We start from the raw sequence: 25295 nt of genomic DNA, 5'->3' as shown, positions 1-25295 counted from the left end.
GGTTTCAGGCTGAAACCACACTTTTCAGGCAATATACTATTGCGGCTAAGAACCTCAGACGTATCTGTGTTGAAGCCAGCTCTGTCACTTTTTAGCTGTGTGACTAGGCAAATCTTGTAACCTCTTTGACCCACTGTTATCTTACCTCTAAAATGAGGACTATAGCAGTCTTTGCTTCACAAAACTGTTTTAAGGAGTAAATGAGATAATACATTTGGGGTTAATGGATTTTCTCATGGGCTCACTGCCTAAGCCCTTTCAATCAGCAGCAGCTCAGCTTTGTCATTCCCCACATCTCTCAAAAGCTTAAGCTCCTCTGTATCTCCATCCTCTGCCATTCTCCTCCTGAGTTCCTGAGCTGCCTTCTGTTCTGAGATCATCAGTCCCCACCTTTAGAGCTTCATGTATAAAGGCCATAAATTATATCCTTGGAACATGTTAATATAGAAATAGCTCACATATAATTCAATTACAGTTTCTCTGGCCCAAGACAATACTACCAAATCCACATACATTGTTAGGTAAGGAAGTTATTGCATTGAAATATGGTTTTTAAAAAGTTAAAAAAAAATAGTAGGGCTTCCCTGGTGGCACAGTGGTTAAGAATCCGCCTACAGTGGCACAGTGGTTAAGAATCCGCAGGGGACACGGGCCTGGTCCGGGAAGATCCCACATGCTGCAGAGCAACTAAGCCTCTGTGCCACAACTACTGAGCCTGCGCACTAGAGCCCGTGAGCCACAACTACTGAGCCCACGTGAAACAAATACTGAAGTCCATGCACCTAGAGCCCGTGCTCTGCAACAAGAGAAGCCAGCACAATGAGAAGCCCGCGCACCACAACTAAGACTAGCTCCTGCTCGCCACAACTAGAAAAGCCTGCACACAGCAACTAAGACCCAATGCAGCAAAAAATAAATAAATAAAATTTTTTTAAAAAGTAAAAGAAATTTTAAGGTAGGCATCTTGGCAGCCTCTTGGATCAATGGAACATACCGAGCAAGAGCTAAAGAGGAAACAATACAAAAGAGTTGTACTCCCTCTCTGCTACCTGCTAGTTTTTGAACAGAGAACTTAAACAGATACTTAGTTTTTGAACTAGTTAACTTAATCAATAAATCAAATATTTGTAACAACACCATGTATTTGTATGGCACTTGATAATCGACAAAGTAGTTTCACATATGTTTTCTTGTTTAATTATTGCAACTACCTAATCAGGGAAATTTTTTCATCACAGCTATAGATGAGAAAATTGAGGCTGAGAGACTCTATGAGACTTACCTAATTCTTTGCAGGTAGGAAGTGGTGAAATCAGGATTCAAATCGCTGGCATTCGGAGTTCCATAGTCTCCACGTGTCACACAGCCTCACAAGAGCATAGGCTAAACTGAAGAAGATAAGATTTGTCTTTGGGCTTTTTTAGCTGCCTTTTTCCAGCCCTTTGTTTCTCACCATTCCTATCTGTGTTGGAAACCATGATGTGCAGCCCAAATCCCCCTTCAGGAATGAAGGACTTACTTCCCTAGCTGCTGGCAGTGCTGCTGGCTGCATTGCCTCAGCTGGAAGGGAATAATTGCCTCTGCTGAAGAGGCCTGCCTTGTTCAAGGTGACCCCTCTTGCCATGGCTGCCACATCTAAGGACTGATCAATGTGAGGATATAAAGGCCTAGCCACCCTGGTCCCAATTCTGAAGAGCGAGTCCAGCTTCAGAAATCCCCAGGGAGTTGGCTGAGTCCTTCATTCAGACTGCATTGCAGCTCAGCTTCTCCCTCAGCCTAGTGATGTTTCTTTCCCATTCTTTCCCCTTCCTACAGGTATTGATCCCAAGAAATCTCCCTAATAAACCTGTATGCTAAACTCTGCTTCAGTCAGTTTCATTTGAAACCCAACCTCTAACACCATGTACAATTCATAGAACTTGGATTTCAGGCATCTGTTAAACTAATCCCTACTACAAGGTAATCTGATAGGAAGTTATCCTCCTCAAATATAACTTGCATTTTAAGAAGGCCTCAGGCTGAAAACTCTAAGATCCCTAGAAAGAAGCCTCTGATTATGAAATAAATATAAGTGCTAGTTTCTAATCTGGATTTCTAAATTATTGTGGGACCAATGAATATTTTGTGAGTTGATTTTTTAAGATTGTATTTTAAGAACCATTTATAAATTTCAAATACAATAATTTGTATCGTGTAGTATTTTAGTCTTTTCTGAGTTTTTTCCATAAATTTTAAGCGTCCATGATATGGCAGGCTGCCACTCTGTGCTATGTATACAAAGCTGAGACAGACTTCCTGCTCTCAAGAAGCTCACAGCCTAGTAGGGTTAACAGGCATTGAAATAACTCCATCACATGATAAGTACAGGGCCAGAGGCATTTAAAGTGCCATGAAAACACAGAACAATTCCACCTGTTGGAGAATGAGAGAATCAGAAAACTCAGAGGGAGTCATATATAAGCTGATCCCTAAAGAAGCAGTCAAAATCTCTTTATAGAAAGAGTTGTGGTGAAGGAGGTGGGCACTCTAGGCCAAGGGACTAACCTATGTGAAAGCACAGAACTATGAGATGGCATGGTGTGTGGAAAACACAGTGTGGATAGTTTAAGAAGAGGGGTGGCAAGGGAGATAAGACTAGCAAAAATCATTTCAAGCTAGGTTGAGAAGGGCTTTGAATGCCATGCTTAAGGGTTAAGTTTTATCCTAGAGCAGTTGTCTAATACATTTAGGTAAGAGTCACATGATCAGATTTATTCTTAATAATTCTGGCAGGAGGACAGAGGATGGTATGAGCAAGAGAGAGGAAATAAGGAGACCAACTAGGAAGGCTGCTCTTCCCTAATCTCGATGAGGAATATCAAGGGTTTGTACCAGGCAGGAGGAATTATGTAGGCCCTACTATCATCCTATATACGAAAATAATCCCAGCGAATGAGATCAGTTAAAATGGAATCACCCAGGGGTTCTTAACTCTGATTGCTCATTAGGATCACGTGGGGGAGGTTTAAAAAAATGAAAATTCAGGTCTCACCCCTTTCTAATTAAATCAGAATCACTAGAATGAGGCCTGGCATTGGAAGTTTTAAAAAGATCCCAGGTGATCCTAATGTGTAACCAGGGTTGAAAGCCTACAGCATAACCCATATATGAGTATTCTAAGGAAAACCGTTCTGAGCATGGCTGTCCCAACTGACTGTGTCATCCTGGGGCATCCAGAAAGTGTCAGTTGTTAATGTGTCAAACAGTAAAATGGCACCTGAAAAATGACCTTGTAGCTTACTTACTCACAAAAGTTACTGTGAAATGATGTTAATTGAAAAAAGTGTGTCTTTGCATAAGAATCAAAGAAATTAATAATCTTATTCTAAACTAGGCCAAACCACACCTTGGTCTAGATAAGAAAAGAGCAATGATAAATCATAAGTTTGTATCTATTTTATCTGGTTCATGCCCTGTAAAATGTCTAATATAAATGTGCTCGGATGTTAAATGTTTGCCAGATACCTGATGAAGACATTTATATTATATAAAATGGTAAAAGAGACTTAAGTTTTTTTTTTAAAAAAAATAGGAGGTAGGAGAGTGCAGTGGCTAAAGGCACAAATTTTGAAGCTAGTCAGAACTAGGTTTTGAATACAGGTTTTATTACTTAGTAATTGCAGGTTTGAACAAGCAACCTCACTTGTTCAAACTTTAATTTCCTTGTCTGTACAATGGTGATAATGAGAACAACATCATGGGATTGTTTTGAGAGTTATTTTAACATACTTTAACATGCAACTAAAACCTTTCACGCAGTAGTTGACATTTCTATGTATGTGTCTTGGTTCCTGCACTTAAGGAACTAACATATTAGAGCTGTATAGCTACTAGTTCCTCCAAGGGGAGGGAAAGATCCACCACAACTGGCTAGATCAGGAAAGACATTATCAAGGAAGCTTTTTGATCTGGATAGATTGGGTATCCATCTACTATCTATCTAGCTGGGTATTCAGTATTTTTTCTATCTTAAAAAAGAGGTAGATTAAAATATTTTTTAAACAAGTAAGAAATATTAATTGTAAGAAAAACTAGAAAATACACAAAGTAGAAAATAAAAGTTTCTGGGACTTCCCTGGTGGTGCGGTGGTTAAGATGTGCTCCCAATGCAGGGGGCCCGGGTTCGATCCCTGGTCAGAGAACTAGATCCCACATGCATGCTGCAACTAAGAGTTCGCATGCCACAACTAAGGAGCCTGCCTGCCGCAACTGAGACCTGGCACAGCCAAATAAATAAATAAATAAATACTGAAAAAAAAATCTTCCTAAGTCAATAAGAATGCCTCTACGACAGTAGTTCTCAAATTGTCGTCTCGAGATCCTTTTATACCTTTTTTTTTTTTTTTAAGCTGAGCCACGTAGTGTGCCAGATCTTAGTTCCCCAACAAGGGATTGAACCTATGCCCCCTGCAGTGGAAGCGCAGAGTCTTAACCACTGGACCGCCAGGGAAGTCCAAGGTCCTTTTACACTCTTAAAAATTAGGGAACTTGATTCTTGAGGTGCTAGCCTGCTGTGTTTTCCCCTTTGCCAGGCAAAGATTAAAGCCATTTTTCTTGGGACTTCCCTGGTGGTCCAGTGGTTAAGAATCTGCCTTCCAATGCAGGAGACGTGGGTTTGATCCCTAGTCGGGGAACTAAGATCCCACACGCCATGGGGGGAACTAAGATCCCACATGCCACAGGGGCAACTAAGTCCGTGTGCCACAACTACTAAGCCCACGCTGTCTGGAGCCTGCGTGCTGTAACTACTGAGCCGGTGTTCTGGAGCCTGAGTGCCACAACGAAAAGCCTGTGCGCCACAACAAAAGATCCCACATGCTGCAACTAAGACCCGACGCAGCCAAATAAATAAATAAATAAATTTTTAAAAAGAAAAAAAAAATTAGGGAACTCCAAGTTCTTCTGTTTATGTGGGTTATATCTATTATATTTATTGTATTAGAAACTAAAATGGAGGAAAATCTAAAAATATCAATTTGTCTAAAATAACAATTGCCAACCCAATACATGTTAAAATAAATAAAATTGTAAGTGAAAAATAGATTATCCAAAACAAACAAAAAGTGTGGCAATGTTTTACATTTTTGCAAATTTCTTTAACAGAAGACAGCTGGGTTCTCGTGTCTCTTTCTTTTTTTTTTTGCGGTATGTGGGCCTCTCACTGTTGTGGCCTCTCCCATTGCGGAGCACAGGCTCCAGACGCGCAGGCTCAGCGGCCATGGCTCATGGGCCCAGCCGCTCCGCGGCATATGGGATCTTCCCAGACCGGGGCACGAACCCGCGTCCCCTGCATCGGCAGGCGGACTCTCAACCACTGCGCCACCAGGGAAGCCCTCGTGTCTCTTTCTTCATTCCATCTACTGTGATATGTTGTTTTGGTTCAAGTATATGAAGAAACTCTGGCCTCACACAGATACCTAGTTGGAAAAGGGAGTATTTTAAGTGTTTTCAGATAACTGTGGATATTATTCTTTGAATTTACATCAGAACTGGGCCAATAGTAAAATCTTAAAGATCAATTCAATACGGAATCTGAAATTTTTGTACTCCATAACATTAAATTCTACTGGTCTATTTAGCAATGTGAACAGATCTTTTACCCATGCTGGATTTCATAACATCCTGCATTTGTCATTTGGAAAATATTGGTTCATTGACTTATACAGATCTTCCAAATGTCAATACTTTTCATTACACAATACCCCCCCAAACCACATGTTTTAATATCCTACCAAATTCACTGGGACTTTGTCAAACTCACAGTGGCAGATACAAGTTCTCCACAAAACATTCACTTGAAAGCTTGAATTTTATTGTAGACAAAAACTGTTGTTTTCCTTGATGAGAATGGCTTATTTGTTCATATTTGAGAAAATGCCTGCCTTCTCATTCTATCTTTTACTTGCTCCAGAATCTCATAACCCTAGAATATCTGTCAGTTGTTTTAAGTAAATATGGTGTTCCATGAAAATGGTGGCTGGTTCAGCTAGCAACTCCATCACAGAAATGTTTCTCTTCAAGTCAACAATCATACTTTGGATACAGCAGAAAAGTTTTATGTGTGCTTCCCATTTCATCATACAGAATATTTAAAAGACTCACAGGTTGAGATTTAATAAAATTAATAATTTTTACTGTTTCATCAAGAACATTGTTAAGAGAAACAGCCCCCCCCCCCCGCCCCGGCCCCCTGACTTTTTCAAGTGCAAGGGAATGGTGGTGAAGAAATTACCAGTGACTTTGGTGCCTAGTTGTTTTTGGTGCCACTGCCTTTATTTTGTGCTGCAGCCAGCAGTTTCATCCACCATTGCCTCTGCAGCAGTAATTACAAATACCAACATGGTTGTTTAAAAAGACACGTAACTTCTTTGCCATTACCATAAAAAGTTTTTACCTCACGAACTTTCCGAATCTTGGGAACTCTCATGGAGTCTGTGGGCCACACTTTAAGAACCAATGTTCTAAAATATTTTTAAAGGCTACAGAGTACTACACTGTATGTGTGACCACAGTTTATTTAGCCAGTGTCCTTTACTGCGGGCATTTGAGTTGTTTCTAATTTTTCTCCATTGCCAGTAATGATGTAGTTAAAACTTCACTTGCACCCTGAATTATTTCTCTAGGATACAGTCTTAAAAATGGAATTGCTAGGCCAAAGTGTATGCATTAAAAAAAAAAAAAAGGATCCGGAAGGTTGCCACATTGCTTTCCTGCAGGTTTACCAATTTACACTTGCATTTTACATAACAATATATGAGTATCCTTCCAGCTTATCAACAACGGTGATTATCTTTAAGAAAACAAACAAAAAAACCTCACCAAATTTACAGGCAATAAATGGAATCCATTTTTCTTTAATTTGCACTTATTTGCTTACTAGTTAGGTTTTTTTCATATATTTATAAAAAATGATGAGTATTTTGTTTTTTAATAAATTTATTTATTTATTTATTTTTGGCTGTGTTGGGTCTTTGTTGCTGAGCGCGGGCTTTCTCTAGTTGTGGTTAGCGGGGGCTACTGTTCGTTGCGATGCGCAGCCTTCTCATTGTGGTGGCTTCTCTTGTTGTGGAGCATGGGCTCTAGGCACGCAGGCTTCAGTAGTTGTGGCTCGCGGGCTCAGTAGTTGTGGCTCACGGGCTTAGTTGCTCCGCGGCATGTGGGATCATCCAAGACCAGGGCTCAAACCCGTGTCAATGCATTGGCAGGAGGATTCTTAACTACTGTGCCACCAGGGAAGTCTCCCAAATTGATGCGTATTTATGTATTTTGTCCATTTTTAAAATCGGAAGAGTCTTCTTTGGGATTTTATCCTTTGGTCTGTCATGAGTGAGTGTTACAGAAATTTCTACCCAGTTTTTGTTTACTTTTTAACTTTGTGTAACTTATTTTTATATGTAAGTTTTTAATTTTGATGAAATTACTTATCAGTCTTTTTATATTATCTGTCTATATTTCTGACATTTAATATTTTCTATATTTTATATTTTCTGCCTTTTCTGTCATGCTTTAAAAAGCCTTCTCCACCCCAATATTATACAAATACATTTACTTATTCCTTTACTTTTTTAAAGCAGTTAATGCCTCAATTCATTATTTTTATATACTATTTGAGGTAAAGACCTAACTTAATCTTTCCCCAAATAGTTAACTACTATTAACTCTTTCCAGAACGTTAGCTTTTTTCCTTTTATTAAAAAATACGTTTTAAAATTACTTCTTTTGTAAACAATTTACAACAATATAGAAGGTAAAGTAGCTCTAGACCACCTCCCTCCTCTCCTGTTCCTCAGAGCTAACTATTAATAGTTTGCTCTGTTCCCTTTCAAGACTGTTACTTTCGCATTTAAAAGGTAGGTAAGTGCCAAACCATAGTTTGTGGCAACTTGATTGCATTTTCCTCCCACTTAATTTATCTTTATCTTTTCACACAGAGCTATTTTGTTCTCTTTAAGAGCTACACGATGTTCCATAATGCAGATGTACCACGTTTATTTCGTCTTTCCTCTGCCGCTGAATGACTAGGTTTCCCATTTCTCGTTACTTCTTCACCACCTCTCCCAAGAGCTGCTGGGGCCCAAGCTTTCTTGCGCGCATGTGCAAGTTCCCACAAGCTACGCTCTTAAAGAGAGCTTATATTTGAGTATTTTTTCATTTTGTTGGCTCTGGGGAACCAATGCAGGTACTTAGGAAGGCAAAACACACCCAACAACCGCCCGACCAGAAAGAGACTCAGAGCAGGTTCTCACTTAGCCCCGACAGTTTTCTTCCTTTCATAATGGACGCTGAACTTGTTTTTCACCTCGTAGATGCAACAGTTCCCAGCACCGAAACCAGCTATACAACCACTCGACCACCAAGCACTGTGACTAAAAAACAAGTGGAAGAAACAGCCGCACCGGCCGTGACGCCTGCTTCCGGAAGCGGACCGGAAACCGCTGTTTGATTCTGCGTCAAACCCGACTTCAGGGGCCGTCGTAAAACTGTCGCCCTTCGTCTCTGGGACCGGCCGCAGGGTCCCACGCGCCTCCGGCGGGGCGTGTGGATTTGCGGGTGTCAGTTTTCCTCAAGATGGCGGAGGAGGAGGCTGGGGACGCAGAGAGGATGGAAGTCAGCACGGAGTTGCCTCAGACTCCACAACGACTGGCCTCTGTAAGTCCGTGTAGGCTAGTTGCTTTTGTCCCCCCGAGTCCTTCCCTACCGCGTTCAGGAGGATGTGGGGCTTCACCCCTTACGGTGGCTCTGGGGAGCGGGAGTCGTATGGATTGATCAGAAAGGAAGCCACAGAATAAAGTTAGTCATCACCCACATTCCTGCTGGCCAAGTCTCCGGTGTATAATGACTGTCATTTATTAGCCGTGACGAGTTCAAGCTTGTCTCTATCCTGAAATAGAAAGAACTGGTAATGTTATTAGATGGTCTGGTGTAGGGGTTTGGAGGAAGAGCCATTTTCCGACAGACGTAGTGTTAACCCCTCCTAGACGATAGACGTCCAGGACGCAGCACCTAGTGTTGTATTGCATAGCTTGGCTGGGTGGGGCTTCATAGTGACAGGGAATGCTGCCTCTGTCAACTCACGTCAAGATATAGGGTGTAGGAGTTGTAGTCCTTCGTTGTAGCATCTTGAGAACCCAGGCCTAATCCTCCGTGGAGAAACCCATCATCTGTCGTTGCTTTTTACAGGTGAAGAACAGACTTTCAGACATTTCAAGTCAGAGCGATACCATTAATTAATATCGGAATCTATACTTTGCCCTTGTATTTTGAAAAACAAAAAAAAAAAAAAAAGGGAAGGCAGAGATAGTGAGTAAATTTGAGTCAATAGTCTGACTACAGGGAGAAAGCTGACTGAGGAGGATAAGAGGTAGGGGGGCAACATTAGGGAATGTTCTGGATGTCCCCAGGCACCTAGTGGGGAGGTATATAGAAAATATTCAAATATTGGTCACTGCATGCTGTGAAGAGTTTTATTAATTTATCTTTATTGGTGCATATAGAAAGGTGTGGGATTACACCTCTTTCTGAAGTTTCTTTGGTTTGTAGTTTTAATAAAATCATTTTTGAAGTATTTTAACCCTGCAGACACTTGAGCATTGTTTTATGAGAGAACAGAGTGAGCTCCAGAAAAGAGTCCACCTCAGGGACTGAAGAGACTGGCTGGGAGACAGAAATCAGGGGGGGAAGGAGTTGGACTAAGGGTTTGGCCATCAACTAGGGCAGTGCTTGCAACCATCCTCTACCCCAAGTAGCAGTTCAACCTCATTTCACGTATTGAAGGGGGAAGCATGTGTTTGAGATGATAAGAAATGAGAAGATAGGGAAACTTTAGAAGCAGCTGAAACATCTGGTCTTAATGTAAAGCTGTGCTTCTTACATTTTCTAAGGAGTGGAGAAACTGTGCTGTGGTCAGAAGTGTTATCGTAATTTTGTATTGCTAAAGATGACTAAGCTTTGATATATTAATTCCTTCCAGGTGGTACCAAAAAACCTCATCAATCTGGATCTTACTTATTTGAGATTGGAGATAATGGTACAGGAATTCAGCTAGAATTATGTTGCAAACTCTTCAATATTAGATTTCTTTGGGCAAGGTTTTGGGTTTTGCAAGATAGTAGGTAGATGACAAGAGAAGTGTAAAAGCCTCAGGTAACTCACACTCTAGAGGCACAGGTAGGACAAGTGCTCAAATTTTAATACAAGATAGGGTGATGTAAGTGAATGAAGACTTGTGACTGGTGAGCCTCCTGATCACTTTTTTGGCTTGGCTCTCTCTATTTTAGAACTCCAGACATCTTCCTAGTTTCCTATTCTTTTTAAAAATACCACCTTCAATTTTATCCTGACAATGGAGTAAGACACTGGCTTTTCCAGTTTACTTCTTCTTCTCGATTAAGTGAAGTGATCTCAGAGATTCTTTAACATTTGAATGATTTGAATCTTAAATCACCATTGGGAGGCAGGGGAAAACAAAATAGTAAATATGGAACAGTTACAGAGGTCTAAGAAATCTTACCAATTCCATTAGAGTCTTGTGCCTGGGTATTATATAGTTTCTGTTATTCTTAAATCAAACTTCCTTCTTAGAGCCCAGGTCTTTTTTTACTGTCATGTTGCAATCAACAGGCATGAAGTCTCTCAAATTCCTGATATCACATAACATGCAATTAGAGTGAAGTAATAGGTATGAATTATTGGACATTTATTAGAAGAGCCATTGCTTAAGAATAATTAGGGGAGTTGATTCTGTAGGTCTAGGGTGGGATCTCAGAATTTGCATTTTCACAAGCATGCACTGCAAATGAAGGCCTGGTCTGTGGGCCACAGAGTAAGATTTAGCCAGAGACATTTAGAAGTTCTCAGTATAGAGTTGAAAGTTGAGGTTGTGGGGATGGATAAGATCTTTGAGGAGGAAAGTCTGTGTTTGTGTGTGTGTTTATACATACACAGAGAGAAAGAGACGGTCACACAGAGAGGGAGGGAGGAAGAGAGGGAGAAGCGAGGAAGACAGGAATGATTGAATTTCAGGGATAGACAGTGGAGGAAGGAGCTAGAAAGGGAGCAGACAAGCAGGTAGGAGGTGAGAGTAGTGCAGTGTCATAGGGTGTAGTTTCTAGGAGAGGGTAGTTTATTGGGTCTAGGGAGGTGAAGAGTGAGAAAAATTGGGAATTCATAGTATGTGGAGTGGTCTGACAGAACTTCTGCCTTCTGTCTTCATTAACTGGATTTTCTTCATTAAGTCCATCTCAAAAGATGCCTCCTGGTATGGTACTAAACTCTTTTCTTTTCCCTGTCTACATCCTCTGCCCATGTGATTTCATCCAGTTCTGTGGCTTTAAATACCATCTGTATTCGTTCAGTTCCCAAATTTGTATCTCAGGGTCATCTCACTTTTGAGCTCCACAGTCACAAGTCCGTGTGCCTACTTGACATATCCACTTGGATGTCTGAAAAGTGTTTCAAACGGAGAAGCAATTAGGAAGCTACTACAGTAACCAAGCCATAGTTGCTGGTGGCTTGTACTAAAGCGATATCACTGGAGATGAAGAGAAGTGGATGGATTGGGGAGAGATTTTGGAAGTATGGTAGAAGTAGAAAGATTTGTTTATGGTTTAGGCATGAGGGAAAAGGGAAGAAACAGATGACATCTGGATCCCCAGTTTTTGACTTAAGTATTCATGATTGTGGCTGTGTCATATACTGAGAGGGAAGACCAGGTTTTGGGAGGGCAAAGAAGGGAGACATCAAGTTTTGTTATCCCTGTCTCAGTAGATGACACTTCCATAATAGCTCTTGAATACAAACAACTCTGTCTGTCTCCACTCCATCTCTTTAGTCCTAGCCACCATCTGTTGCCTAGGCAACTGCAGTGGCCTTTTAACTGGTCTCTTAGCTTCTGTTTTTGCCCTCTTCCAGTCCATTCTCCACAGAGCAGCCAGAGAAATCTTTGTAAGACTAAATCAGATCATGTCAATCTCTTGCCTAAATCCTTCAGTGGTTTCCCATCTACTTGGAAAAAAATCTAAACTCATTACATGTTCTTCAAGATCTGGCCTGATCCAGCCCCTCCATCTCCCCTCATTTTCTGTTACTTTCTCTTCATTTACTTTTAGCCACCCTAGCTTCCAAAATAAGTCCAAGCTCTGTCTTACTTCAGGGCCTGTGCCTTTGCTTGCTGTTCTTTTTCATACAGTGTTTTTCCTCTGTTTTTTCTTGATACTTACCTTGTCTAAAAGATGGGTTCCTTTTACCATTCTCTGTCAAAGCACCCTGTTTATTTCCTCCACTGCACTTATTACAATCTGTGATTACTGTATTGTCTTTATTTATTTAAATGTCTGTTTCTCCTACCAGAATGTAAGTTCCGTGAAGGCAAGGATCATGTCTGACTTGATCATGATCATTTCCTGATCATGTCAAGGAAAAATTATCTACAATCTCATGTGTATAGGGGATCTTTAAGAGATAACATAGTCTTTTTATAGTGGACTTTAAAATATTGAGATATAGAGGAAGGAATGAGAAGTTATATGCTATTTTCAGTGGAGGTGATTTTCCTTAGAAATCTGTATCTCTTATTTTAGGCCAGAGCACAGCTTTCTGTAGTAAGAACATACTTAGAGTGAGAAAACGAGGATGAAAACCAAAGTCTCTCTTTTTAAAAAATAAATAAATTTATTTATTTATTTTTGGCTGCATTGGGTCTTTGTTGCTGCGTGCAGGCTTTCTCTAGTTGCAGTGAGTGGGGGCTACTCTTGGTTGCGGTGTGCAGGCTTCTCATTGTGGTGGCTTCTCTTATTGACTAGGCATGCGGGCTGCAGTAGTTGTGGCACGCGGGCTCAGTAGTTGTGGCACACGGGCTCAGTAGTTGTGGCACGTGGGCTCAGTAGTTGTGGCACACGGGCTTAGTTGCTCCGCGGCACGTGGGATCTTCCTGGACCCGGGATTGAACCCGTGTCCCCTGCATTGGCAGGCGGATTCCATAGCAGAACCTAGTGACAGTTATTTTTTCATCAGTATCTCCTAATTTCTATTGTAGGCAGCTAGGGAAAATTCTGATTTTCAGTACCAAATTCTGTAGAGTCCGATGAAGTTAAGTTTTAAAACTGCAAGTCAAGAGTGACAGCTTCGGGCTTCCCTGGTGGCGCCGTGGTTGAGAATCTGCCTGCCAATGCAGGGGACACGGGTTCAAGCCCTGGTCTGGGAAGATCCCACGTGCTGTGGAGCAACTAGGCCCATGAGACACAACTACTGAGCCTGCGCGTCTGGAGCCTGTGCTCCGCAAAAAGAGAGGCCGCGATAGTGAGAGGCCCGCGCACCGTGATGAAGAGTGGCCCCAGCTTGCCGCAACTAGAGAAAGCCCTCGCACAGAAACGAAGACCCAACACAGCCAAAAATAAATAAATAAATTAAAATAAAAAATAAAAATTAAAAAAGAGTGACAGCTTCAGTCCTACTAGTAATTTATCTAGTAATTTATCTAGATGAGCTGGTGCTTGAGCCTGACTGCTTATGTTTAATAACAGACATTGTCTTGCAAATAAAGAGGTTTTTGTCCTCAGTACTGCATAGGGTGTCTGTCTGGGTAGATATTATATAAATCAGTGATGCAGGATGAACCAATGCAGTATCCTGCCCGTCCTTTCTTCGTGTGTGCTGGCTTTGAGGGTTACCTCAGATTTCTTTGAAGGTGTTAATCATATGTTGTGTTCTGTGAAACAATTTTCTTTAAGCTTTTAACTCAGATGGCTTAAAACAAACTATTAAGACCTCTTTAGTCCTGAGTGATTTCTGTGAACTCCTATGTGTTCTTCTAAGATATTCTGGTTAACATGCCTCCTGTTGAAGAAACAAAAGTTATTTCATGAGTTTGTTTTTTTAAAGCATTTGGTACAGCTTTTTTTTTTTTTAATGTTGTTATACCCTGTAGTAAGCTAAGTGCTTATGGAAATACGCTCTACTAAATAATGCTATTGAAAGACCCCAGAAGAGTTATTGTGCTTCCATAAGTGCCTACTTGATATTCAGGAATGACATAGGCCCTGTCCAGAATGGAGTTTGTTTTTGATCACTTGAATGTAATTCTCCTTCTAATAGTTTACTTGATGCTATTCTTCAGAACGAAGTCTGTTTGACTTGTTTGGAGGAGTGGGGCTATAACCACTTAATGTGTCTTTATGGACTACCTTTTAAAAGTCCTTTGAACTTTTGATATTGTTGGATAAGCTAGAAATGACTTTAGCCACAGGGGGAAAAATCTGTAAATTTATGCATTTATGTTTTTATATATACATACTCTGCCTTCCAATCTAAGAAAGAATTTTAGTTGTATTGGAAATATTTATTCAATACAGTAGAAAGAGAATATGAGATATGTACCCCATAGTGTAGGAAACCAGATTTCATTCATCCAGAGACTTAAAGGAGAGCTTAGAAAATTGGAGCATGAGCCTATGGTCAGAGCAGAAAAGGAAGAGAAAGGCTTAGAAGGGATGGTATGCTTTCGAAAACTAAATTCTGACAGCATGAATATATGTATATTATCTCAACAGGAAAGAAGAGAGAGGGGCCTTATTTGTCACACTACTCTATATTTGATTCTGGCTAATTTTATCAATGCCATGAGGACATAGTAGACTTATGTACGAAACAACACAAGGCTTAACAGACATAGGACCGATATGTTATAGGACACACACATAAAATCTCCTTAGGCTAAATTTTGCATCAAAACTAACAAGGTGAAATTTAATTGCCATGAAAGTAAAGACTATGTCTAGGACCGGGTATTTGTGTGTAGGACTAGGTCTCTTATGTGAATGATTTGAGGGTTTTAGTTTTCTGCAAACTCACTAAGTCATAATGTGATGTGGCTGCCAAACAAACAAAAAAGCGAACTTTTAAAGCAGTTTAGTGTCCTGGATAAGGAAGGTAATAAGCAATCCCACTCCTATGTACAGAGACATATTGTGCATGTTCTATGTGAGAGAGAGAGTGCATGTTCTATGTAACATGGAGAGTGGGCTGGATACCATGTCATTAGGGATGGCTAAATTTCATTTCTAGGAATGAACAGATTTCTTTAGTTTCTACATTCCTGTTTAGCCCTGGAATAAAGAAACTAATGAGAGACATAATATTTAGCTTCATTTATTTGATAGGTTGTTGGGTGAAAGAGCAGAGTAATTTGTATTGGATTATTTCAGGCAGCATAGGATAAAAGTTACAGGAAGGTAGATTTTGGTTTAATTATGAGCTGTAAGAATGGAAGTTGGCTGAGCGGATGTGTTCAAACAGGCTTAGGGAGCTGATTATCAGATATGTTTTAGACAGGGTTTCCCTATGGGATAAGTGGGTGCACTAGGGGTTTTGTTGTTTGCTTGTTTTTAAACTTCATAAACCTGTCAAATAGTATTACAAGAAAATTTAGTATAACCAAAAGATTTCTTGGTGCCTAGAGGTGCTACAATTACTAGTCCAGTACTTGCTTTGAGCAGTTCTGCCGCCTCCAGATTTTGTTATGCCTTTAAAACAGGGGAATTAGAAACAGAATTACAGGCCCTCCATAGATGTCCATCAGTTATCTAAGGAAGGGTAAATTGTGATTTGAACAAAAGGAACCTAGTGTACTTAAAGTAAGTTCTGTTTTCAGACTGATGTTACCAGTCATCCCAGTCCCTGGGTCAGAGTTGAAAACATATTTTTTAATCTCCATGGGGATGAGGAAAATGTTTGGAATGTTTGGGGATTTAAATGTTGTGAGAATTTGTTTTTACAGGACAGTCAATTGGGAAAGTCTTCCCTTAACTCCAGATGTTGAAAAAAGTTTTTTTTCCCTGAACATGAAAATAAAAATTCCTTAATTTAATCATGTCTCAAATTGGAGAAAATACTAAAAGCAACCAACCAAAGAATCAAACCTACTCCAGTCACCAGTAATTCCTGAACATGTCACCCAGTAGAATACATCCTGTATAGTTTTTCTTATCTAGAAAAAAAACCCAGAAATCTTAGTTGAAAAAAATTTTTTCATACTTGCAGCAGTCATCTAGGAAAAAATATTTGTGAAACAGCGTAATTGTACTTTATCTTCTGTAAGAATTTCGTAAACAGTTTTAGAAGGCTTAATGTTATTATTTGCTTTGTTCTCTTTAGCAAGAAGTCTATAACTTTCAACAATGACTGAGACCTTTTGTTAAGTACTTGAGATAGGCTTGTGTGAATACAAGGATTTGGAAGGAAAGTTCCTTCCCTCAAGGAGCTGAAAATCTGGTTGAAGAGGCTCGATGTACACATTTAAAGGTAACTAATGTTATCTGGCAAAGGTACAGGTGCTGAATGAGTACCTTCTTTAGTAAGTGCTGCATTGGAGTTACAGGGGAGAGAAATTTTCTTAGATGGGTCAGTGAAGTGTTCATGGAGGTGGGCTTTGAGCTAAATCGACCTTAAGGAACAACTAAGGTGGGGGGAGGTGGAAGGATAGAGAGCTAGTGGTAAGGTCAATGGAGAGGGCATTGATGGCATCAACACCCAGACATTCTGTCCAAATCATCCAATTATGTAAAGATAACATTTTAAAATATCAGTTCCTCAGACTGAGACATGTAATGACAGGGATATAATTTAAGAATATTTAGTGGTATTCATTTAGAGGGAAAAATTAAAAAGAAGGCAAAGCTTTGTTTTTTGTTTTGTTTCACTATTAAAGTGAAATTGAGCAAGTCTTAAGAGTAAATTTAAAAGAATAATGTATTTATATTTGGTTAAGTAGAATGAACACTGAACTCTGGGAGTCAGGATACCTAAGTTCTATTCCTGACCCGGATAGTATTCAGTCTTGAACAAGCCAGTTTACTTTTTCCTTGTCACTCAGTTTTAAATGAAGGACTTGAACCAGAATAGATCCCTTAGGTTTTTGGTGATTCTCAAGTTTCTCATGTTCTTGAAAATATTCTTGAAAACTAGAACAGAAACTAGTTCTGTGCCTTCCATAATTAGGAAGGACAGAAAAAGGTTTTTGTTTGGTGTATAGGACTGAATATACAGGATTTTTTTTTCTTTAGTGCTGTTTGAAGAAAAGAACTTTAGGTACTCCATAGAACATTAAATCTGCTAATTATAGTTGTTGCCAGGTATGCAGAGAACACAAGTTGTTGGTTTGTGAGTATCCTAGAAAAGTTGGAGTTAGAATATTGGAAGGTTTAGTTCATTTTTTAAAAAAAGTTTTTAGTAAAATATTTAAAATTTTACAGTTAAAAAATTACTCCCAAAATATGGAATCACTGTAAGGATATTATTCATATTAGGTAAGCAGACATACAAATTCCATGAAAGTATGCTAAAATCCCACTACCCACTACTGTTAACATTTTGGTATATATTCCATCTAACTTTTTCCCCATGTTAATATATATAACACTTAACCAAAATGAGATTTTATACACACTGCTTTGTAACCTACTTTAATGTACTGTGTATCTTCAATGCCTTTCCATTAGATGGAAATAGACATCTTCAGTTATCAGCTCTTTTTTTCTAACTTCTTATTTTGAACTCATTTTAGACTTTTAGAAAACTTAGAAAAATAGCACAGACAGTTCTCTTATATCCCTCACTCCTGCATCCCCTAATGCTAACATCTCACATAAATGTAGAACAATTATTAGGGACCAGAAATTAATATTGCTACTAACTAAACGACAGACCTAATTCAAATTTTACCAGTTTTCCTACTAATATCCTCCTTCTGTTCCAGGATCCTATTGAGGATCCCATCTGACATCCCACCTGTTTGTCTCTTCCAGTATGTAACAATGTCTCACTTTCTCCATAGTCTGCTTCCAGTTTGTAAGTGTCTTGGTCTTTCCTTGTTTTTCATAACCTTGACATGACTACTCAAGAATATTGAGCAGTAATTTTGTGTCATGTTCCTTAATTTGGGTTTGATATTTTCTTAAGTTAGGAATGAGGGCATACATTTTTGGCAAGAATAACACAAAAATGGTACCATATCGTTCTCAGTGAATCATATTAAGGGATTCTTGATATCAATATTTCTTATTACTGGTGATATTTATCTTAATCATTTGGTTAAGTTGGTATCTGCAGGGTTTCTCTACTTTACACTTACTATCTTTTTCCCTTTGTAGTTAATAAGTATCTTCAAGGGAGATACTTTGAGTGTATTTGGCATCATTTTATTTTATTTTTAAAAAAATTTAAATTGATTTTAATTGGAGTATAGTTGCTTAACAATGTTGTGTATTTGGCATCATTTTAAATGGGTGTATATCCTATAGTTTTTTGAGTGGCTCCCCCACCCTGCCCCTTGATTGCAGAGGTATTGTCACTTGTCAAACAAGGTCAAACAGAATTACATTGTTTGAAGTAAAAAGTGAAAATTCTTAGACCCTCTCCACAATTCCTTTTCTCCATGTAATCACTGTAAACAGTTTGATGTTTCTCTTTCTAGACACTTAACTCCATGTTTAGGAAACATCTATACATATATCTATACATTTATATACATGTGTGTATGTTGAATTAGGAAACTCAAATTTGTAGAAATACATAAAGTAAATATAATTTAGGTTTTCATTTAATTTACAAAAATGAAATTTTATTATTTTAAACTTGCTTTTTCGGGCTACAGTATTTTATGATATTCTGACTGCATAGAATGGTATAGATGCATCTTTATTGATAGACATTTAGGTGGACGTTTTTTCACAGTTACAAGTAACATTGTGCACACAGTGGAATATATATATATATATATATATATTTTTTCACAGTAGGGCAGGTGTGGCTAAATGATAGATTCCATCATTTCTTTAAACTATTCCCCTATTGATGGACATTCAGGTTTTTTTTCCTGATATGAATAACTTTGTACATGAAATGTGTAGATGGCAAAAGCTTTAAAATGATTTCTAATAGATAATCTATATAGTAAAAATTGAAATAGTAAAAATGGGTATGTAGTGAAAAATAAATACAGGGGTCTTTCCACTGTTAACAATGTATTTTGAATCCTTTCAGAGGTTTTCTACTCAAATGTAAGCATATACATATATATCTCCTCTTCATTCTCTTCCCTTCTTTATAAATGGTAGCATACAGTACTTAATGTTCTGTACCTTTTGTTTTTTTGTGTGTTTTTTTTAGTATTAGTTTTTTTTTTGTTTGTTTTTTTATACTACAGGTTCTTAATAGTCATCAATTTTATGCACATCAGTGTATGCATGTCAATCCCAATCGCCCAATTGAGCACACCAACATCCCCACCCCACTGCGGTTTTCCCATCTTGGTGTCCATACGTTTGTTCTCTACATCTGTGACTCAACTTCTGCCCTGCAAACTGGTTCATCTGTACCATTTTTCTAGGTTCCACATACATGTGTTAATATACGATATTTGTTTTTCTCTTTCTGACTTACTTCACTCTGTATGACAGTCTCTAGATCCATCCACGTCTCAAAAACTGACCCAATTTCGTTCCTTTTTATGGCTGAGTAATATTCCATTGTATGTATGTACCACAACTTCTTTATCCATTTGTCTGTTAATGGGCATTTAAGTTGCTTCCATGACCTGGCTATTGTAAATAGTGCTGCAATGAACATTGGGGTGCATGTGTCATTATAAATTATTGCTTTCTCTGGGTATATGCCCAGTAGTGGGATTGCTGGATCGTATGGTAATTCTATTTTTAGTTTTTTAAGGAACCTCCATACTGTTCTCCATAGTGGCTGTATCAATTTGCATTCCCAACAACAGTGCAAGAGGTTCCCTTTTCTCCGCACCCTCCCCAGGATTTGTTGTTTGTAGATTTTCTGATGATGCCCATTCTAACTGGTGTGAGGTGATACCTCATTGTAGTTTTGATTTGCATTTCTCTAATAATTAGTGACATTGAGCAGCTTTTCATGTACTTCTTGGCCATCTGTATGTCTTCTTTGGAGAAATGTCTATTTAGGTCTTCTGCCCATTTTTGGATTGGGCTGTTTGCTTCTTTAATATTGAGCTGCATGAGCTGTTTATATATTTTGAAGATTAATCCTTTGTCCGTTGATTCATTTGCAAATATTTTCTCCCATTCTGAGGGTTGTCTTTTCATTTTGTTTATGGTTTCCTTTGCTGTGCAAAAGCTTTGAAGTTTCATTAGGTCCCATTTGTTTATTTTTGTTTTCATTTCCATTACTCTAAGAGGTGGATCAAAAAAGATCTTGCTGTGATTTATGTCAAAGAGTGTTCTTCCTATGTTTCCCTCTGAGAGTTTTATAGTGTCCAGTCTTACATTTAGGTCTCGAATACATTTTGAGTTTATTTTTGTGTATGGTGTTAGGGAGTGTTGTAATTTTATTCTTTTACATGTAGCTGTCCAGTTTTCCCAGCACCACTCATTGAAGAGACTGTCTTTTCTCCATTGTATATCTTTGCCTCCTTTGTCATAGATTAGTTGACCATAGGTGTGTGGGTTTATCTCTGGGCTTTCTGTTTTGTTCCACTGATCTGTCTTTCTGTTTTTGTGTCAGTACCATATTGTCTTGATTACTGTAGCTTTGTCTAGTCTGAAGTCAGGGAGTCTGATTCCTCCAGCTCCATTTTTTTCCCTCAAGACTGCTTTGGCTATTCGGGGTCTTTTGTGTCTCCATACAAATTTTGGGATGATTTGTTCTAGTTCCGTAAAAAATGTTATTGGTAATTTGATAGAGATTGCGTTGAATCTATAGATTGCTTTGGGTAGTATAGTCATTTTCACAGTATTGATTCTTCCAGTCCAAGAACATGGTATATCTATCTCTCCATCTGTTGGTATCATCTTTAATTTCTTTCATCAGTGTCTTATAGTTTTCTGCATACAGGTCTTTTGTCTCCCTAGGTAGGTTTATTCCTAGGTATTTTATTCTTTTTGTTGCAATGGTAAATGGGAGTGTTTCCATAATTTCTCTTTCAGATTTTTCATCATTAGTGTGTAGGAATGCAAGAGATTTCTGTGCATTAATTTTGTATCCTGCAACTTTACCAAATTCATTGATTAGCTCTAGTAGTTTTCTGGTGGCATTTTTAGGATTCTCTATGTATACTATCATTATCATGTCATCTGCAAACAGTGACAGTTTTACTACTTCTTTTCCAATTTGTATTGCTTTTATTTCTTTTTCTTCTCTGATTGCCTTGGCTAGGACTTCCAAAATTATGTTGAATAATAGTGGTAAGAGTGGACATCCTTGTCTCGTTCCTGATCTTAGAGGAAATGCTTTCAGTTTTTCACCATTGAGAATGATGTTTGCTGTGGGTTTGTCGTATATGGCCTTTATTATGTTGAGGTAGGTTCCCTCTATGCCCACTTTCTGGAGAGTATTTATCATAAATGGGTGTTGAATTTTGTCACAAGCTTTTTCTGCATCTATTGAGATGATCATATGGTTTTTATTCTTCAATTTGCTAATATGCTGTATCACATTGATTGATTTGCATATATTGAAGAATCCTTGCATCCCTAGGATAAATCCCACTTGATCGTGGTGTATGATCCTTTTAATGTGTTGCTGGATTCTGTTTGCTAGTATTTTGTTGAGGATTTTTGCATCTATATTCATCAGTGATATTGGTCTGTAATTTTCTTTTTGTGTAATATCTTTGTCTGGTTTTGGTATCAGGGTGATGATGGCCTCATAGAATGAGTTTTGGAGTGTTCCTTTCTCTGCAATATTTTGGAAGAATTTGAGAAGGATGGGTGTTAGCTCTTCTCTAAATGTTTGATAGAATTCACCTGTGAAGTCATTTGGTCCTGGACTATTGTTTGTTGGAAGATTTAAATCACAGTTTCAATTTCATAACTTGTGATTGGTCTGTTCATATTTTCTATTTCTTCCTGGTTCAGTCTTGGAAGGTTATACCTTTCTAAGAGTTTGTCCATTTCTTCCAGTTGGTCCATTTTTTTGGCATATAGTTGTTTGTAGTGTTCTCTTAGGATGCTCTGTATTTCTGCGGTGTCTGTTGTAACTTCTCCTTTTTCATTTCTAATTTTATTGATTTGAATCTTCTCCCTCTTTTTCTTGATGAGACTGGCTGAAGGTTTATCAATTTTGTTTATCTTCTCAAAAAACCAGCCTTTAGTTTTATTGATCTTTGCAATTGTTTTCTTTGTTTCTATTTCATTTATTTCTGCTCTGATCTTTATGATTTCTTCTGGTAGCTTGGGGTATGTTTGTTCTTCTTTCTCTAGTTCATTTAGGTGTAAGTTTAGATTGTTTACCTGAGATTTTTCTTGTTTCTTGATGTAGGCTTGTATAGCTATACGCTTCCCCTTAGAACTGCTTTTGCTGCCTCCCACAGGTTTTGGGTCGTTGTGTTTTCATTGTCACTTGTCTCTCGGTATTTTTTGATTTCCTCTTTGATTTCTTCAGTGATCTCTTGGTTATTTAGTAATGTATTGTTTATCCTCGATGTGTTTGTGTTTTTTACGTTTTTTTCCCTGTAATTCATTTCTAATCTCTTAGTGTTGTGGTTAGAAAAGATGCTTGAAATGATTTCACTTTTCTTAAATTTACTGAGGCTTGATTTGTGACCCAAGATGTGATCTATCCTGGAGAATGTTCCATGCGCACTTGAGAAGAAAGTGTAATCTGCTGTTTGGATGGAATGTCCTATAAATATCAATTCAATCTATCTGGTGTATTGTGATATTTAAAGCTTATGTGTCCTTATTTGTTTTCATTTTGGATGATCTGTCCATTGGTGTAAGTGAGGTGTTAAAGTCTCTCACTATTATTGCGTTACTGTCGATTTCCTCTTCTATAGCTGTTAGCAGTTGCTTTATGTATTGAGGTGCTCCTATGTTGGGTGCATATATATTTATAATTGTTATATCTTCTTCTTGGATTGATCCTTTGATCATCATGTAGTGGCCTTCCTTGTCTCTTGTAACATTCTTTATTTTAAAGTCTATTTTATCTGATATGAGTATAGCTACTCCAGCTTTCTTTTGATTTTCATGGAATATCTTTTTCCATCCCCTCACTTTCAGTCTGTATGTGTCCCTAGGTCTGAAGTAGGTCTCTTGTAGACAGCATATATATGGGTCTTATTTTTGTATCCATTCAGCGAGCCTGTGTCTTTTGGTTGGAGCATTTAATCCATTCACGTTTAAGGTAATTATCAGTATGTATGTTTTATGACCATTTTCTTAATTGTTTTGGGTTTGTTTCTGTAGGTCCTTTTCTTCTCTTGTGTTTCCCACTTAGAGAAAAGTTTCTTTAGCATTTGTTGTAGAGCTGATTTGGTGGTGCTGAATTCTCTTAGCTTTTGCTTGTCTGTAAAGCTTTTGATTTCTCCATCAAATGTGAATGAGATCCTTGCTGGGTAGAGTAATCTTGGTTGTAGGTTCTTCCCTTTCATCACTTTAAGTATATCATGCCACTCCCTTCTGGCTTGTAGAGTTTCTGCTGAGAAATCAGCTGTTAACCTTATGGGAGTTCCCTTGTATGTTATTTGTCATTTTTCCCTTGCTGCTTTCAATAATTTTTCTTTGTCTTTTTTTTTGCCAATTTGATTACTATGTGTCTCGATGTGTTTCTCCTTGGGTTTATCCTGTATGGGACTCACTGAGCTTCCTGGACTTGGGTGGCTCTTTCCTTTCCCATGTTAGGGAAGTTTTCGGCTATAATCTCTTCAAATATTTTCTTGGGTCCTTTTTCCCTCTCTTCTCTTTCTGGGACCCCCATAATGCGAAGGTTGTTGCATTTAATGTTGTCCCAGAGGTCTCTTAGACTGTCTTCATTTCTTTTCATTCTTTTTTCTTTAGTCTGTTCCGCAGCAGTGAATTCCACCATTCTGTCTTCCAGGTCACTTATCCGTTCTTCTGCCTCAGTTATTCTGCTATTGATTCCTTCAACTGTAGTTTTCATTTCAGTTATTGTATTGTTCATCTCTGTTTGTTTGTTCTTTAATTCTTATAGGTTTTTGTTAAACATTTCTTACATCTTCTTGATCTTTGCCTCCATTCTTTTTCCAAGGTCTTGGATCAACTTCACTATCATTATTCTCAATTCTTTTTCTGGAAGGTTGCCTATCTCCACTTCATTTAGTTGTTTTTCTGGGTTTTTATCTTGTTCCTTTATCTGGTATATAGCCCTTTGTCTTTTCATCTTGTCTATCTTTCTGTGAATGTGGTTTTTGTTCCACAGGCTGCAGGATTGTAGTTCTTCTTGCTTCTGCTCTCTGCCCTGTGGTGGATGAGGCTATCTAAGAGGCTTGATGGGAGGGACTGGTGGTGGATAGAGCTGACTGTTGCTCTGGTGGGCAGAGCTCAGTAAAACTTTAATCCACTTGACTGTTAATGGGTGGGGATGGGTTCCCTCCCTGTTGGTTGTTTGGCCTGAGGCAACCCAACCCTGGAGCCTACCTGGGCTCTTTGGTGGGGCTAATGGCAGACTCTGAGAGGGCTCACGCCAAGGAGTACTTCCCAGAACTTCTGCTGACAGTGTCCTTGTCTCCACGGTGAAACAGTGCCACCCCCCGCCACTGCAGGAGACCCGCCAACAGTAGCAGGTAGGTCTGGTTCAGTCTCCCCTGGGTCCCAATATGCACACTACTTTGTGTGTGTCCTCCAAGAGTGGAGTCTCTGTTTCCCCCAGTCCTGTCGAAGTCCTGCAATCAATTCCCTCTAGGCTTCAAAGTCTGATTCTCTAGGAATTCCTCCTCCCATTGCCGGACCCCCGGTTGGGAAGCCTGACGTGGGGCTCAGAACCTTCACTCCAGTGGGTGGACTTCTGTGGTATAAGCGTTCTCCAGTCTGTGAGTCACCCATCCCGCCGTTATGGGATTGGAGTTTACTGTGATTGTGCCCCTCCTACCATCTCAGTGTGGTTTCTCCTTTGTCTTTGGATGTGGGGTGTCTTTTTTGGTGAGTTCCAGTGTATTCCTGCCGATGATTGTCCAGCAGCTAGTTGTGATTCTGGTGTTCTCGCAAGAGGGAGTGAGAGCACGTCCTTCTACTCAGCCATCTTGGTTCCTCCCACCTTTTTTTTCTTCTTTAAAAATATAACTTGAGGAATGTTCCATAGCAGTACATATTGATATCTGCCCCCCTTTTTTATAATGGCTGCATTGAATTTATGTACCATGATTTATTCAACTCTTCTTAAGGAGCATTTAGGTTGTTTCCAGTCTCTTATTTATTTATTTTTTTTAATTTAAATTTTATTTTTTTTTATTTATTATTTAAAAAATAATTTATTTAGTTGCGCTGGGT

General features: G+C 38.8%; 1 protein-coding gene across 4 annotated transcripts in view; it reads left to right on the top strand.

Moving 5' to 3' along the window:
* Positions 1-8496: 8496 nt before the first annotated feature.
* UBR1 (ubiquitin protein ligase E3 component n-recognin 1) overlaps positions 8497-25295 on the top strand; it is a 166798-nt gene continuing 149999 nt past the window's right edge. For 2 of the 4 annotated variants that reach the window (XM_073800837.1, XM_019935371.3), the window contains exon 1: positions 8497-8688. In XM_073800837.1, the coding sequence (XP_073656938.1) occupies positions 8608-8688 (81 nt within the window). In that variant the 5' untranslated portion in view covers positions 8497-8607. Of the gene's footprint in view, positions 8689-16188; positions 16336-25295 lie in introns of all 4 variants that reach the window. The other 2 variants (XM_019935372.3, XM_019935370.3) reach the window with 2 other exon arrangements.

The sequence above is a fragment of the Tursiops truncatus genome, chromosome 2, assembly GCF_011762595.2.
Source record: "Tursiops truncatus isolate mTurTru1 chromosome 2, mTurTru1.mat.Y, whole genome shotgun sequence".
NCBI classification, from domain to species: Eukaryota; Metazoa; Chordata; class Mammalia; order Artiodactyla; family Delphinidae; genus Tursiops; species Tursiops truncatus.
This window is presented reverse-complemented; position numbering and strand designations above follow the sequence as displayed.